The following is a 17,211-nucleotide window of genomic DNA, read 5'->3' on the forward strand; positions in this document are numbered from 1 at the left end:
TAAGCCTAATCCAAGCAAACAGTGTCTAATTAAAACACTCACACTGCGCACTGTGAGAAAGCTTTTATTTAATGACATACATTTTTAATAAGTTCAGAAATAATACTAAATAATGTGGTTTTGAACATGAAAAATTCACAACACCAGGTAAACATGTCTGTTTTTAAATGTATCTTTAAAACCTTCTTTATTTGCGAAACGTAGGCTAGTTTGCATTTTTTTCCAAGCCATTACCACAGTCATTAAATATAAAGCTTAACACAAAACATAAAATTGAAATAACATTTAACAACAGTACTAAATTAGTAGCACTAAAAACATTTTCGCATAGTAAACCTTAAGCTGCAGGCTTGCATCACCGCACAGTAGCATTTGGATGTGGTCAGCACAGTGTTATTCACATAAATCTAAATGTCAGCTGAATCTGGCCCCTCGTCCCGTAACACTGGCTGTTCGTGGCTGTCAGAGGTTGGTGTGCCAGTGTTTTCTTGAGAGGGGTCTTCAGAACAGCAGCTAATGGTGGGTGATATCACATCAGGGCTTGTGTCACATGACTCCGTGCTCTGTTCGGACGTTGCAGTGGTAGTGATGGTGGTGGCCATGCTGGGAGGGATGGGGTCGAATTCATCATCATCGTCCTCCAGGTTGGAAGATTCATTGATGTCTGTTGCAAACAGAGTGGTTGGATTACACAACTTAACAGAAATTAGAATGGCACAGTATATTTATATTATACAGGACCAATTCAAAAATTTAGGGTCAGTATGATTTCTTTGATGAATAAAATTTCAAAATAACAGCATTTAATAATATTATTAAAGTCTTTACTGTTAGTATTGATTCATTAATTCATCCTCGTTGTATAAAAGTAAAAAATAATAATAATAATTAAAAAAAAAAATCTAACTGACCCCCAAACTTTTGAAGTTTGTTTATTTTTTTTATCTATATTGTAAATATAATATACAGTAAATATTGGATATTCAATTTAAATCTTTGATGAATAGAATTTCAAAATTATTTATTTAATAATATAAATATATATATATATATATATATATATATAAAATAATATACACTACCCTTCAAAAGTTCGGGGGTCAGTTAGATTATTATTATTATTATTTTTTAATTAATTATTATTATTTTTTAACTTTTATTCAACAAGGATGCATTAAATTCATCCATACTAACAGTAAAGACTTTAATAATAAGTCTTTACTGTTAGTATGGATGAATTTAATGCATCATTCTTGATGAATAAAAGTACAATAAAAAAATAAAAATAAAACAGAAATCTTACTGACCCCCAAACTTTTGAGGGACAGTGTATATTAGTTTTTTCTATCAGTTCAACATGATTGAATATCATTGAATATTCAATTGCGAATGCTCTGTTTTTTTATTATTATTATTAAAGTCTTTACTGTAAGTATGGATAAATTTACTGCATCCTTGCTGAATAAAAGTAAAATGTAAAAATTCAATTTAAATGTAAATTGAAAAAAAAAAAAAAATCTTACTGACCCCCAAACTTTCGAAGGGTAGTGTAGATTAGGGTTTTTTCTATCAGTAAATATTGGATATTCAATTGCAAATGCAAAAGTCTATGATGAATAGAATTTCAAAATAACAGCATTTAATAACATCATTAAAGTCTTTACTATTAGTATGGATGAATTTAATGCATCCTTGCTTAATAAAAGTACAATAAACAATTGAATATATATATATATATATATATATATATAGAATATATATATATATATATATATATATATATATATATATATATACAGAAAACTACTGCTCCCCAAACATTTGAAGGTAAATCAGTAAATATCGGATATACAATTGCTATTGCTCATTTTTTGTTTTTAGATGATTTCTCATAATTTAGCAGTAACTTAAAGAGATAATGCTAATTTATTTATTTTTATAATATTTAATTATTCTGTGATAAGTGCTTTCCAAAAGATTACAATATTGTTTTAACATTAACAAAAACGACTAATTTTAGTTTTTGTGTTTTACTTACAAATTTTGCCAAAATAGCATTGATTATTAATAATATCTGCCATTTATCAGTTACCTTTCATAACCTGAAAATAATTATTGTCACAGTTTTAATAATAGTGCATCCCAATATAATATACAGCGTTATGACTTACTGTTGAAGGCTTCTGGATATTGTTTTGCAACTTTGCCTTTTAAAGTCCTGAGGAAACACAATTCATGTTATGCATAGGAAATAACTTATGTTACACATCATAATGATATATAATATTTATCATTTAATATAAAAATAACATTGATATAATGATTTTCTAACATGCCAAACCAGCTAGAATGTGTAAAACTAAGCGTAAGCTTGCTTGTAATGGTAGACGAAATGTCCAAATCATATCTTTGGTTTCCCACATTACAATAATTCATAATTCATCCTGCATGCAGTTTAATGATGTCTTGAGTTTTGGATATAGTACCTTATTCGTCTGAAAATGCTGTCCAAGTCTTTTTTCATCTCTATTAAAGTACGTGTGTGCATTAAAAAGTGTTCATTCATCTGTTGTAAGCGCACATTGGACAGTCCGTTGAAGTTGATCAGCATCTCATTGGTCTTTTCAAACCGGTCCAGCCTGGATTACACAACCACATGCAGCAAAATCAGAATAAAAGATGAATAAATACGCTGCATAGGCAGGTCACGAGAAAGGGGAACTCACATGTGTCTCTGAGCTTGAATGATGGCGTTCACATCTTCAGAGTTCACCATGCTGAGCATCCTATTACAGAATATTCCCGATGCTGTGGGATCCATGATGACGCTTTTTATAAAACACAAGATATTAGCGTAACTAATAAATCAAATCAATAATGAACTGACAGATATAAGCATAGTCGCTTACGTGGTAAAATATTCACTGACTGGTTTGCGTCTGCCTTGATTTTATTTCAAAAACGTCTTCATCAGTTGCGCACTTCACAGAGGTTTTGACGCACGCTTTTATTAATAGTGAAACAATACAAAATTCACCGCACCGAAAAGCAGGCAGACATTTTTGTTGTGATGCTGTCATATGATCACTGAGAGTGACGTAATTTGGGAGGCGGGGTCACGGAGATTTTGAAAGCGTTGATTGGCTCTCCAGAAAACAAGCGTGTATGTTTTTATTTTTATTATATTTATATTAAGGAACAGTTAATAATTAAATTGAATAACACTCTAGTTAATAATTGTTTGAGATTTTAAACATTTCGTTTTAATGCTACATATGCTATTTTTATTAACATGAAACCTTTTTTAATCATAACATTCTATAATGACAAATGTATTAGGATATTACGTGTCACGTGACAGCATCAAATACCTTATATTTGATGCACTTATTATATATTTAATAACTGAACATTTTTATTTTTATTTCGTTCTAATATTCTAAAAGTTTCAGTTTTATTTGATGAATAGAAAGTTTAGAAAACAGCATTTATTATAGAAATGATAGAAATTCATACTTTCATTTAGCAAGGAGGCTTTAAAATGTTCAAAAGTTATGATAAAGACATTTATAGCGTTCCAAAAGATTTCTATTTCAGATAAATGCTGTTTTTCTGAACTTTCTATTCATCGAAGAAAGCTGATTTTTTTTTTTTTTTTTTTTTTTTTTTTTTTTTTTTTTTTTTTTGAGCAGCAATTTAGAATATTAGAATGATTTCTGAAGGATCATGTGACTGGAGTAATGATGCTAAAAATTTAGCTTTGAAATCACAAGAATAAATTACATTTTAAAATGTATTCAAATAGAAATCAGTTATTTTAAATAGTAAAAATAATTCAGAAATGTACTGTTTTGCTGTACTTTGGATCAAATAAATGCAGGCTTGGTAAGAAGAGACTTCTTAAAAACACTAAAACTCTTACTGTTCGAAAACTTTTGACTGGTAGTGTATTTAAATATGTATTTGTATTAGGGCTGCATAATGGTTTGCTGTGCTTGTTTGTAGAGCTGCAAAATTTTGCTCAAATGTTCAAATTAAAAAATTAAATATAAATTTTATTACTAATTATAGAATTATACTAATAAAAATAACAACAGTTTATTTTTATTATTATTATTACTAAATAAAAAAAATAAATAAATAAATAAATATTACTCTTAAAATATACCACTGTAATATATATATATATATATATATATATACATATATTTAATGTTTAAGATTTTAAACATTCAAATTTAATGCTAGATATGCCATTTTTTTCAAGCATTTTTAATTATAACATTCTATAATGACAAATGTATTAGATATTACGTGTCACGTGAGGATAAATACTTCATAATAGCATCATAAATACCTTATATTATGTATTTAATAATTAAACATTTATTTCATGCTAATTAATAATTGATCATGATTATTTCAGGTTAAATAACGTGTCACATGATACATCATATCATTTGAAACATCATATAAAAATAATTTATTTGGCACCACAATAAAGCACACTGCAATATCGCTTCAAATCAAATCTTGTAAAAGAGTCTCTGGCTTGAGGGGCCGGTTATGTCGAATCCTGCTTCATCTTTGTTCAAACAAACACTGTGCTGGCGCTGGTTGTCACCGCTCAGACAGCCCCGAAGGCATCTCAGGTTCTGTTGGAGCTTGTGGGAAATGTCACGGTGAATGGGCTTTGCATGATTTGTTTCTACCAGACATGGGCAGGTTCCTCTTCTGGCTTTGACCTTAACAGATAACACTGACTTCTCAAAATGTCACGGGTAACTGACGAAAAGATGGTTGGTTTCTGATTCAAAAGGTGTGTCTGAGAATATGAGAACACCCGTGTGTCAATTCCCACCCTTTAGTGTGTTTAATGTGTGCTTTATATTATAATTAACACTCTTAATTAACATGCTAAAATTCAGCTTTAAATCCACAGGAATAAATTACATATTAAAATATATTGAAATAAAAAACAGTTATGTTAAATAATAAAAATATTTCTGAATTTTACTGCTTTTACTGTACTTCGGATCAAATAAATGCAGGCTTGGTAAGAAGAGACTTCTTAAAAACACTAAAACTCTTACTGTTCAAAAACTTTTGACTGGTAGTGTATTTAAATATGTATTTGTATTAGGGCTGCATAATGGTTTGCTGTGCTTGTTTGTAGAGCTGCAAAATTTGGCTCAAATGTTATTAAATATAAATTTTATTACTAATTATAGAATTATACTAATAAAAATAATAACAATGTTTATTATTATTATTACTAAATAAAACAATATTAAAAATAAATAAATATTACTTAAATTAAATAAAATAATTATTAAATTAAATATTAAAATATTCCACTGTCATATATATATATATATATATATATATATATATATATACATTATATTTTATATATATAATTATATTATAATTAACATGCTAAAATTCAGCTTTAAATCCACAGGAATAGATTACATTTTAAAATAAATTGAAATAAAAAACAGTTATTTTAAATAATAAAACTATTTCTGAATTTTACTGCTTTTACTGTACTTCGAATCAAATAAATGCAGGCTTGGTAAGAAGAGACTTCTTAAAAACACTAAAACTCTTACTGTTCAAAAACTTTTGACTGGTAGTGTATTTAAATATGTATTTGTATTAGGGCTGCATAATGGTTTGCTGTGCTTGTTTGTAGAGCTGCAAAATTTGGCTCAAATGTTATTCAATATAAATTGTATTACTAATTATAGAATTATACTAATAAAAATAATGACAATGTTTATTATTATTATTATTGTTACTATTATTAAATAAAACAATATTAAAAATAAATAAATATTACTTAAATTAAATTCAATAATTATTAAATTAAATATTAAAATATTCCACTGTAAAAAAAAAAAAAAAAAAATATATATATATATATATATATATATTTTTTATATATATAATTATGTTATAATTAACACTCTTAATTAACATGCTAAAATTCAGCTTTAAATCCACAGGAATAAATTACATATTAAAATATATTGAAATAAAAAACAGTTATTTTAAATAATAAAAATATTTCAGAATTTTACTGCTTTTACTGTACTTCGGATCAAATAAATGCAGGCTTGGTGAGCAGAAGAGGCTTCTTTAAAAACATTTAAATCTTACTGTTCAAAAACTTTTGACTGGTAGTGTATATATGCAGACTAAAAATATATGTAAACATCACATACGTTTTTAATGTAAATTTCATAATTATAAATTATAAAACAATATTATGAATAATAATTAATATTAATAGTTGCTTAATTTAAGATGTCTAAGTTTAGCTGCATTGCAGCTCAACGTACTTCCGCGGTAATCCAGTAAGTGGCAGTAAACAGATTCAAAACTGATACTCGCTCAGTGTATCATCATAGAAGAAGCCGTTCACGCATTCGAGCTCTTCAGAAGAGTTAAACAAAAATATATCTCAGTATACCAATTATTCGTATTATTTAACGGATATACTTTTGACAACAGGTGAGGAACTCATTTGACTAGTTTTTTTGTGACGGACGACGAAAAACGGTAGCTTCTGAAGCCGTTGCGTCCGGTACATCGAGCTGGCTAACATTAGCATCTTCCCATCTAACGATTTCTCTCTTCATAATATTCGTCGAATTAATGTTTTTCTTCATAAGGAACTCTTTAAGAGCCGTGTTATAATATAAAAGTGTCTTAAAAGAATACAAAACGTCTTTTAATGTCATTTCAGCTGATCAGGATGGCATCAGACTGGATTGGCTGTCTTGTTTCAATCCACTGTGGACCAACTCTTGGAGTTTATCAAGGAGAAGTATCTTCAGTAGATCAGACCAGCCAGACCATCTCTCTCAGACATCCCTTCCACAATGGAGTCAAGTGCACTGTGCCTGAGGTCACCTTCAGGTAAATAATAACACGAAGATCCTAAAAGGGCCACTGTCTGACATTGTACCATCTGTTTTTGGTCCTTAATGAATGGTTTTAAGAAGAGGTTCACCTCCAGAATCAAAATTTCCTGATAGTTTATACACCCTCCATGTCATCCAAGATGTTCATGTCTTTCTTTCTTCAGTTGAAAAGAAATTAAGATGTTTTTGAGGAAAACTTTTCATTTTTCTCCATATGGTGAACAGATTGAATGTCCAAATTGCAGCATCAAAGAGCTCTACATGATCCCAGCCGAGAAATAAAGGTCTTATCTAGTGAAACGAGTGGTCATTTGCTCAATAAAATAAAAATGTATATATATTTTTAACGACAAATGCTCTTAAAACCCTTATTCCTCATCTGGGATTGTGTAGAGTGCTTTGAAACTGCAATCTGGACCTTCAACTCATTGATCCCCATTGAAATCCACTATATGGAGAAAATCCTGATATGTTTTCCTTTAAAAAACTTAATTTCTTTGTCACTGAAGACAGAAAGACATCAGCATCTTGGATGACATGGGGGTGAGTAAATCAGGAAATTTTCATTCTGGAAAGTACAAAAGTATTCAACAATTTAACACAGAATAATCAAAATGTAGATACCAAATACTGTTGTTTATTATATTAAAACAATCTTCTTTTCTAATCCACAGTGCCATGGACATTAAAGATCTCAAAATCCTGGAGTTCCGTAAGAGCGGCGCTGAAATCCCTAAGCAGAACGGTCCAGACTCCAACTCCACGTTGACGCCGCATGGCGGACGCAAGGATAAGGGCGGTGGCGCCCCGGTTAATAGCGCTCCTGTTACGGTACCCAATAAAACTGAATCAAAAACGCAGGAAGGAGGAGTGTCTCCAGTGCCGCACTACTCAAAGAGTTACGGTGAACGTCACATGGACATGTCTGTCCAAAGTAAAGGCTTTAGGCGAAGACACAACTCCTGTGAGTTTCTTGTGTCACTGGATTTTCAGCCTAATCTTTTAAATTTGAGCTTTTGTATATATGTTTGTGGTATATACACTAGCAGTCAAAAGTTTTTGAACAGTAAGATTTAATGTTTTTTTGAAGAAGTCTCTTTTGCTCACCAAGCCTGTGTTTATTTGATCCACAGCAAAACAGTAAAAATGGGAAATATTTTTATGATTTAATTTCACAGTTTTGTAATTTACTACATTTTAAAATGTAATTTATTCCTGTGATCAAAGCTAAATTTTCAGTATCATTACTCCAGTCTTCAGTGACACATGATCCTATAGAATTCATTCTAATACACTGATTTGTGGTTCAAGAGACATTTATTATTTTGATTAATATTAGCATAATTTAAAACAGTTGTTTGCATTTTTGTTTTCAGGATTCTTTGATGAATAGAAAGATCCAAAGATCAGCATTTATCTGAAATAAAAAGCTTTTGTAACATTATACTACATTATACATTATACATTATAATTTTTTATTTATTTATTTATTTATTTATATTTTGAGAAATAAATAAAATAGAAATGAATATATTTTAATTTAGCAAAGATGTTCAAAATGTTACAAAACATTTCTATTTCACATAGATGCTGTTCTTCTGAACTTTCTATTCATCAAAGAAAGAAAAAATTCTACTCGGCTGTTTTCAGCATAATAATAATAAATGTTTTTTGAACAGCAAATCAGAATATTAGAATGATTTCTGAAGAATCATGTGACTGGAGTAATGATGCTAAAAATTCTGCTTTGAAATCACAGGAATGAATTACATTTTAAAATGTATTCAAATAGAAATCAGTTATTTTAAATAGTAAAAATTATTCAAAAATGTTCTGTTTTTGCTGTACTTGGTAAGTAGGGGAGACTTCTTAAAAAAAAACATGAAAACTCATACTGTTCAAAAACTTTTGACTGGTAGTGTTTTTAAATATGTCTGTGTATTAGGACTGCATAATTTGGGCAATTGCAATTTCAAATGCAATCACAACAAAAAAAAAAAAAAATCCAGGTTTGCTGTGCTTGTTTGTAGAGCTGCAAAATTTGGCTCAAATGTTATTAAATATCAAATTTATTACTAAATATAGAATTATACTTATTATACTAATAAAAATAACAACAATGCTTATTTTTATTATTATTTTTACTAAATAATATATAAAAAAAGTATATATTTTTAAAAAGTATTTAATTAGAGTATTTAATTAAAATAACATAATTAGATTTTACATGGTTTAGTTAAATAAATTCTTTATTGGTTTTGACAACAAACCGCCAAAGAAATACGTAAATATTATCAATATTAATTAATTAAAAAAATATATATTTTTAAAATGTAATATATTTTTTTTATAATTTATTTTATAGTATTCTTATTTTGTGTAATGCTTATTTTTCATTATACTCACAATAAAGTAATGATTATTATTTTATAATAATTAAAAACGGTGGAATTGTGGACTATGTGCGAATTATTATTTTTTTTTTTTTTTATAAACTAATGTCCATTTGAACTGTTTGTAGGGTCGTCTAGTTGCAGAGGTCCAAATCAGGCCACACCGAAAAAGAATGGGCTGAAAAACGGAGGTCATATGAAGAACAAAGACGATGAATGTTTTGGAGACGGTATGGACGATGTTCTCGATGAAGACTTTGATTTTGAGGGAAACCTGGCGCTGTTCGACAAGGCTGCGGTATTCTCGCAGATCGATTCGTCAGAACGGCGAGGCAATGGTGCGAGATCTCGAGGAACGCCTGGAGAGCAAACGCCATCACGATACCGGCATGATGAGAACATTCTAGAGGCCAAACCCGTCGTTTACAGACAGATCACAGTTCCACAGAATGGAACGAAAGAATATAGCACTGGTAAGAATCTGACCTCATGATCTTTTTAATTATTCATCTTATTTTGTTTTAATTCATGCCATTTTTCGCAGACTCAGGGCTGGTGGTACCCAGCATCTCTTTCGAGTTGCACAAGCGTTTATTAGCTGCGGCAGAAAGTCACGGTCTCTCTCTGGAGCGCAGGCTTGAGATGACGGGAGTATGTGCAAGTCAGATGGCCCTCACGCTACTTGGAGGGCCGAACAGGTTTGTGGGGCTTTAAGAGAAATTGCATGATAAAAATATTTTCAGCAGGTCTGGTTATCATTGGTCTGGTTCTGTTCGTAGACTTACCCCAAAGAATGTACATCAGCGGCCCACGGTGGCTCTGCTGTGTGGACCACATGTCCAGGGCGCTCAGGGCATCAGCTGTGGCCGTCACTTGGCCAACCATGAAGTGGAGGTCATCCTTTTCCTGCCAAACTTTGTCAAGATGTTGGAGGCCATCACCAGCGAGCTTGCACTTTTTGGGAAGACGGGAGGCAAACTGGTTTCTAATGTGAAAGGTGTGTATCACATTTAATAATCATTCATGATACAACAGTACAAATGTTTACATTTATAACTATGATAATTTCATTAAAATGTCAGATACTTTTTTAATCATTATTGGTTGATATTGGAGATATGGCCCACAATGACTTCCACAATGCTGAAAATGCTGATTGAAATGTGGAATCCAGTAATAAAAATGGAATTTACTGTGTAATGCGGAATTTCATGGAATTTGCCCATTTTGGGATGAATAAATCAAAAGTAGGTCAGTATACTTAAATCAAAACACAATATGGACTAGTGTCTGTGAATATTAAGCTGCAAAAATACAATTTAAATATGAATCCTGCATGTTCTGAGTGTCTCTGTGTGAATGAATGGCGCAGACTCACAGTTTAGTTTACTACACATGTACGTAATGATGCTCGCTGTGTTTTCAGCCTCTGCCTCACTTAAAATTATTAAAATAAAATTACTAAAGCATTTTTTAAGAAGCATTTACCGTAGAATTTAATAACCAGAATTGATCTTTCAGAAAAAAATATAAATGCCCAACACCGTATTTCTGAAAAAACAAATTTATTTTTAAAGTTATTTTCAATAAAATCAATTCATTAAAGATGCTTTTGATCATTAAAGTTTAATTAAATCATTGAAATGGAATCCAGAAAATTAATCAAACACGGAATTTGATTAAAAATAGAACCAAATTTACATAAAAAAAAAAAAGTATTTCATAGAGCCTTAAAAATATTATTTTGTTAAACTTTTAATAAATTGCTGTTAAATTGTGTATGATTCACAATTTCAAATAATTAGACATGGTTTTGATTCTTTTTTTTATTATTTATTTAACCATTAAAACATTCTAGAAAAATTAAAACAAAAAAACAGAATACAGAAAAATTAAAATAGAATTTGCCAAAAAAGCTTTCAAAGTTTTGTAATAAATAATTATAATAATTTTATACATTATATATAATATATATCATGAAATGTGATGCATAATATTTTATATTGTAAATATGTTATGAATTAATTAATTAACTTAAAAATGGAATTTGGAGGAAAAATGGCACTATATTGGGCTTTATATTATTATGAAAGTTAAAAACAGTTGTGATAATATAGTTGTGGAATATAAAGTTTAAAAGGACACAATTTATTTTAAAATGCGTATGTTTACTTATACTTTCACTTTTGGTCTATTTAATGCATCCCAGCTGAATAAATATATTAAAAAAACTAAACTAAACTTATTAAACAGTAATGTGTGTGTATATATAATATAATAACTAGTGTTTATTTTTATTTACTTGTACATTATATATTTAAATGAGACTTTTACTGTTATCTAACGATCATTTGAAGTTAATCTTTGAAAATACTAAAAATTGTCTTTGGTGCAATCTTGTGATGCCCAAATGTGACCCTGGACCACAAAACCAGTCATAAGGGTTCATTTTTTGAAATTGATAATAACAATAAAGTCTAGTTGTTTCTGTGTGCGACAGTGCAGAGTGACATGCTGAAGGCGGACGTGAAACTAGTAGTAGGTTTGGTCAAAACTCTGCAGTGCGACAGAAATCAGTCAGTTAAACAGTTAAATGTACTAGTAGCACATGTGCGATGCAGTTTTGCATGTGTTTACAAACCTGGTGTTATTGACATGCTTTTTCTCCAAATTAACTTCATAACATAGTCAAGTGTTTGAAATAACCTTTAGTGATCAGCCATGGTTTCATATCACAGAATGAGGCAGAAATCATACTATTTTTAGTGTTATAAAGACTATGTTGATTAGCATTGCATCATAAATATGTATATATTTATATATAATATAACTATATATTGTAGCAATTGTATGTTTATTGCCTTCATGTTTCCTCAGTTAAAATAACTGGATTAGAGATTCCTGAAGCGTCATCAGTACTACTACTTCTGCTATAAAGCATATGTGGAGTTTCTGCGCGAGGGCGTGATAAATTTTTAAGCTCATATCGCCCATCCCTAATGTATGGTTTAATATAATACAACATTATTTGGCCGAGATACAACTATTTGAAAGTCTGGAATCTGAGGGTGCAAAAAAATCAAAATATTTCAAAAATCGCTTTTGAAGTTGTCCAAATGAAGTTCTTAGCAATACATATTACTAACCAAAAATTAAGTTTTGATATATTTCTGGTAGGAAATGTACAAACTATCTTCATTGTACATGATCTTTACTTAATATCCTAATGATTTTTGGCATGAATGTATTCTTGGTTTTATGTTCCAGTGTCACAAATTATTTATAAATTGATTGATTTTAAATTTTACCATTATTTATAAATGTATTCAAGTAAAGTGGCATGGACTTTTAATATTGTTTATTTAACATGTATCCACCATAAAATAAAAATAATAATCATCTTATCCTATTATCCAGAATTATAACATTGCACGTCCCTAATCAACCAGACCACTTATGATCGGCTCGGAAGTGTAATCCTGTAGCTTCTGTTTCCATCAACACAAATTTTGATGACGAAGAACTTTTAGCATGGTTTCTGTATGTCACACATCTTCCAAACACACCCACCTGAATGCTTAGTTTAGATGGGCTTACAAAGTCTTGGAAACTTCCGCTCTGATTACCAAAAACGTTTAACTTTGCACCCACCCACCCTCCTTACGTAACATACCAGATCACTTCTGAAAGCCAGTGGAGGTGTATGATATATAAATAGCTTCTGTGTTAAAAATTAAACCGCATTGTCCATAAAATGTAATTTCACCCTCAGACTTGCCCGAGACGCCAGTCGACCTGGTCATAAACTGCCTGGATTCGCACGAAAACGGATTCTTGAGGGAGCAGCCCTGGTACAAGGCCGCCGCCGACTGGGCCAACCAAAACCGAGCCCCGGTACTAAGCATCGACCCTCCAGTAAGTGGACAGGCACATGCCGTGGAAGCAAAATGGTCACTTTCTCTGGGCCTCCCGCTCCCTCTGTCGGAGGGCGCCGGCCGAGTCTATCTATGTGACATCGGCATTCCCCGACAGGTGTTCCAGGAAGTGGGAATCAAATACCACTCCCCATTCGGATGTAAATTCGTCATCCCGCTGCACTCCGAATAAGCCGTCGACTGAACAGTCAAGGCTCACTGAACCTGCCTTAAAGATTTTAAGAATGAACGAACCTCGGTTTGAATGTTGCAGCAGAACTGGAACCTCTCAGTCTCTATTTTTTTCTCAAGTTATTGTATACTTCTCTGATGATTCCCATTAAAGGGAAGTGATGGGAAATGATACCAGCTATTGTGACAAACCTGATATGTTAAAAGCAGTATACTCATCATCTTACAGTTATCTTTCACAGTTGTTTTAATACACAAAGCTGATCTTTTTGGATGAAACACCTTTTCATAACACATTAAATGTGCAGTTATGCCATGCGACTTTATTGGTCTTATGGCATTTTTGGATCTTACTTTGTTACTTTCAGCAGCTTAAAATCGTCGGATATGCTGACCTAGTAATATTTTCCATAGAAGTATGTGCATTCGATGGGGGTTTTGCTTCCCCCTCCTCCTTTTTTTTTCTTTTTGTGCCAGGTTGATCAAAGTCAGTGTTGAGGCACTGAGATTAAGGCAGTTTATCACCTGCAAAATTTCTTATAAAGCGTTGTTTGCTTTGTCGACCAAGCCCAGTGTGCTGTAAACGTGACAGATTGACTGGGTTCTTATCAGTGATAAACTGCACACTTGAATGCTAAGATAAGTGTACTAAAAAATACTGATATAGGTTGGCCCAATACTGACTATTTTAAGCAGTCATTGGCCACTACCATCAATTTTCTTATGCTGATAATCATTTACCTCATTTCCATTTGTTTCTCAAAAACAAGCAGCGTATGAAATCCTGTTTTAAACAGGTTCAAAACATCTTTTATTAGGAAGGATGCTTCACGTGTTGCAATAAAGCTGCTTGTTGATATCAATTAGTGATTTTATTAAAAGTTGTATTATTATGCGCACAAACCATTACAAAGCAAAACGTCTGTGCGCTGCACACTCAGTACTTTTGGGTAATGAGTTTTTCAAAAGCACTGAAGAAATATTTGTTTGAATCTGCAGATGTATGCCTTCACCAAAATGAGAGGCACTCGCAAATACTCCATATGCAACAATAATGAAAACAGCAGGAAATAATGTACTGCTTTCATCAGACTAATTTACTTTTTTACTAAATGTTTTCGTTTAAGCTTTATTGTGACGTCTTCTAGGAAATATTTCTTTTTTTTTTCCTCCCAAATTTAGATTTTTTTCTACTGCTTTTATCTTTAAGGTTTAAGCGCTTCTTTTTCCCTTTGCTTTTTAAAGTTTTGGTTAAGCTATGTACAATCTAGGGGTGACCTTGCTGAAGTTAACCGCCCCAGATGTCTAATTTTTTTTTTCTTGTCACAAGTGTTTAGATAAACTAGAAACAAAAAGACCTTACACATCACCTATTTTCAGTCATAGAGAAAAAAATGTGAATTTTTGGCTTTTTTTCGTTTTTTTTTCTACTGTTGATGTTTGTGTCTGTAAGGTCAATGGTGCAGCCTCTGATTGCTGTTGGAGAGCTTTTGAATTGGCTTCTGAGCTTAAAAACAAAGACTAAACGAGAGGCAGTTATTAAAGGCATTATTAAGTTAATGATTCTAATGAGTTGCACTGGCACAGAATAGCAAAGGTCCATCGTAAAGTGGATGAATACACATGTATGTCTAATAATACAGCAGTTACTAAGCAAATCCAGCAGTAAAAAGCTTAAAAATGGTGCCAAAATCACTTGCTGGTTTTTACGACTTGTTACTTGAGATATTACTGCTGTGTAATTGTTTTGTATTTGGATGGCAAAATAACAAATTGGCTCGAACTGATAGCTGCAGAGCCCAGTTGTAATATTCAGTTGAATATTGTTTGATACCCAAGCACTGCATGTGCTTGGATGTTAAAATTCAGTTTGATAAAAATCATTCCTCTGTGGGAGTTGTTTGTAAAATCTGACCAAACTCTGTTGAGCAATTAAAAAAAACAAATTGTGAAAACGTTTTGTTGTTATCTGGTGACGTTCATCTGGTGGCTCCCCCACGATGATGTCATCAAATGCGTTTGCAGATCTGAAGGTTTGAGGGGTTTTTGTTCAGTATCAAGTTGAAAGCTACTTTTTGGTTTCTTTCCACAGGTTTCCATTCTTACGCCTTTTTTTCTTTACAAAAAGGTTGTTGGCATTGCGTAATTTTATCATTTATATCTGCACCTGTTTGTATAAGGCAAAATTCAGTACTGGTTTAGACAACATCATTACCTTAATTGTGAATTAGAGACATATCTGTTCGGCATAGTTCTGATATCACTGGAAACCTCACGTGCTTAACATTGTCAACCTGTAAGGACTGAATAAATAAAAAGAATGGAAATATGACTTTATGGCTGTTGTTGTTTTATTAGCTGACATGATGTGAAAAATCATGAGAGAAATTTGACTTGATCTTTTGGCATATAATTGGTCTTTGTATCATTAAAACATCCTGTAAGTTTTATAGCCTAAAACCTTGTCCTTATTATAAACAATGAATTTATTTATCAAGCCCCAAAATGGCTCGTTTGGATCTGAGGTGAAAGTTGACGTCACCCGTGCTCTAGTGATGGGAGAAAGAAATATTTTCGAAGCTTCAAATCAATTGAACTAATTGTTTCGCAAAATGATTCACTGTTTCGAAGCGCTCAAAACACCACCCCTGCTGGTCAAAACTGTAAATTCAACAAAAACATGCCAAAACATGCCAAAATAAAAAATGCTTTTACAAACCCATTGCTTTCTTGAAAGTCTAATATATTTAATACAATTGAAATAATAAAATACAATTGATTAAATTGTATTGTTAATATTTAAATTGTATTAGTAATAGTAGTAGTTAAGAGACCATTAACTACTACTCATCCTTTTAATTACACAATGGTCTCAAATGGTCTAAAAATGTCTACAAATTGATGAAACTGATCTGAGATCAGGTAAAAACCATAGACGCTGGTTCAGTGGTTCACCACTGGTGGGCGATCTCATGATTTGTGGGTTTACAGAGATCATCGCCCCCCAAAGGCAAAGCATTGAAATTTCAAAACGTTTCGAAAGTTATGACGTTTACTGAAATCACGTGACTTTGGCAGTCTGTTTCGAATATTTTCATAAACACTGCCTCCAGAGCAAGGCATCAACAAATAGTCTCATTCTCACCATAGGCTCCACCCACTGGCGTTTAACCGCTTAATGTCGCGTCATAAGCAAATAGAAATTACAATCACTGCCGCTATCTTGTCTACAATGCATTTATTTTACAGATGTGCGTTCGTTTTCTGACAGTCCACACACTTGAGTCTGTCGTCAATTAGACAAATGGAGTGAAAGAACGTTTGCTTTGACGCGTTTGTCGTTGTACGGATATCAGAAAGATCCCAGCGTAAGGAAGAAGTGGATAGTTTATTTTAATGATCTCCTGTCTGAGGATTGATCGGAGCATTTTGTTTTGTTTGTATCATGGAAAGTTCACAAAAAAAATATTTGTTTAAAGATTAAGTGGTACTAGATTTGACTGCAGCTGCATCACAAATGGTAAGTAAATGGTTTCATAATGCTTTGTCTGGAAATGACTTTTTTTTTTAATCATGTTGTCAAAACACTCGCATACAAGTGCGAGGGGGCGGAGCATTGATTCTGTTTCCTATGCAGTGATGTTAACTAATCATAACGGTGGTCGATTCTTGACAAGCCTTAAACCCCGCCTCTTTAAACACGTTGTTGTCCACCATATTTTCCAGTGCGGAACTGTTTTCTGGCAATGTGTGTGACTTCCTGTTTGCGCTACAAACCAT

At 31.8% G+C, this 17,211-nt stretch overlaps 2 protein-coding genes across 3 annotated transcripts; one reads left to right on the plus strand and one right to left on the minus strand.

Annotated features, from left to right (window-relative positions):
- Positions 1–48: 48 nt before the first annotated feature.
- Positions 49–3,078, minus strand: kxd1 (KxDL motif containing 1). Of its 2 annotated transcripts, none has more exons than XM_051099063.1 (5): positions 2,930–3,078; positions 2,727–2,828; positions 2,487–2,639; positions 2,172–2,218; positions 49–664 (listed from the first exon to the last, which is right to left on the minus strand). In XM_051099063.1, exons 2-5 carry the CDS (start codon positions 2,819–2,821, stop codon positions 408–410), a joined length of 552 nt encoding a protein of 183 aa, XP_050955020.1. In that variant the 5' UTR covers positions 2,822–2,828; positions 2,930–3,078; the 3' UTR covers positions 49–407. The 2 variants fall into 2 exon arrangements, with proteins under 2 accessions (XP_050955020.1, XP_050955019.1); XM_051099062.1 differs by having other exon boundaries at positions 2,910–3,078.
- A 3,318-nt stretch (positions 3,079–6,396) lies between these two features.
- edc3 (enhancer of mRNA decapping 3 homolog (S. cerevisiae)) lies at positions 6,397–15,768 on the plus strand. The gene is made up of 7 exons (XM_051100252.1): positions 6,397–6,519; positions 6,755–6,927; positions 7,607–7,896; positions 9,454–9,798; positions 9,870–10,023; positions 10,105–10,322; positions 13,098–15,768. Exons 2-7 carry the CDS (start codon positions 6,764–6,766, stop codon positions 13,430–13,432), a joined length of 1,506 nt encoding a protein of 501 aa, XP_050956209.1. The 5' UTR covers positions 6,397–6,519; positions 6,755–6,763; the 3' UTR covers positions 13,433–15,768.
- Positions 15,769–17,211: the final 1,443 nt, after the last annotated feature.

This window comes from Labeo rohita, chromosome 25 (genome assembly GCF_022985175.1).
Source record: "Labeo rohita strain BAU-BD-2019 chromosome 25, IGBB_LRoh.1.0, whole genome shotgun sequence".
Taxonomy (NCBI): domain Eukaryota; kingdom Metazoa; phylum Chordata; class Actinopteri; order Cypriniformes; family Cyprinidae; genus Labeo; species Labeo rohita.

Coding starts and splice junctions, on each gene's coding strand:
- edc3 (XM_051100252.1), top strand. CDS start 6,764: ATGGCATCAGACTGGATTGGCTGTCTTGTTTCAATCCACTGTGGACCA. Junction 7,897..9,453: donor TAGGCGAAGACACAACTCCT/GTGAGTTTCTTG, acceptor AACTGTTTGTAG/GGTCGTCTAGTTGCAGAGGT. Junction 9,799..9,869: donor AACGAAAGAATATAGCACTG/GTAAGAATCTGA, acceptor CATTTTTCGCAG/ACTCAGGGCTGGTGGTACCC.
- kxd1 (XM_051099063.1), bottom strand. CDS start 2,821: ATGGATCCCACAGCATCGGGAATATTCTGTAATAGGATGCTCAGCATG. Junction 2,219..2,486: donor AGCATTTTCAGACGAATAAG/GTACTATATCCA, acceptor GTGTTTCCTCAG/GACTTTAAAAGGCAAAGTTG. Junction 665..2,171: donor ATATCCAGAAGCCTTCAACA/GTAAGTCATAAC, acceptor TGTTTGCAACAG/ACATCAATGAATCTTCCAAC.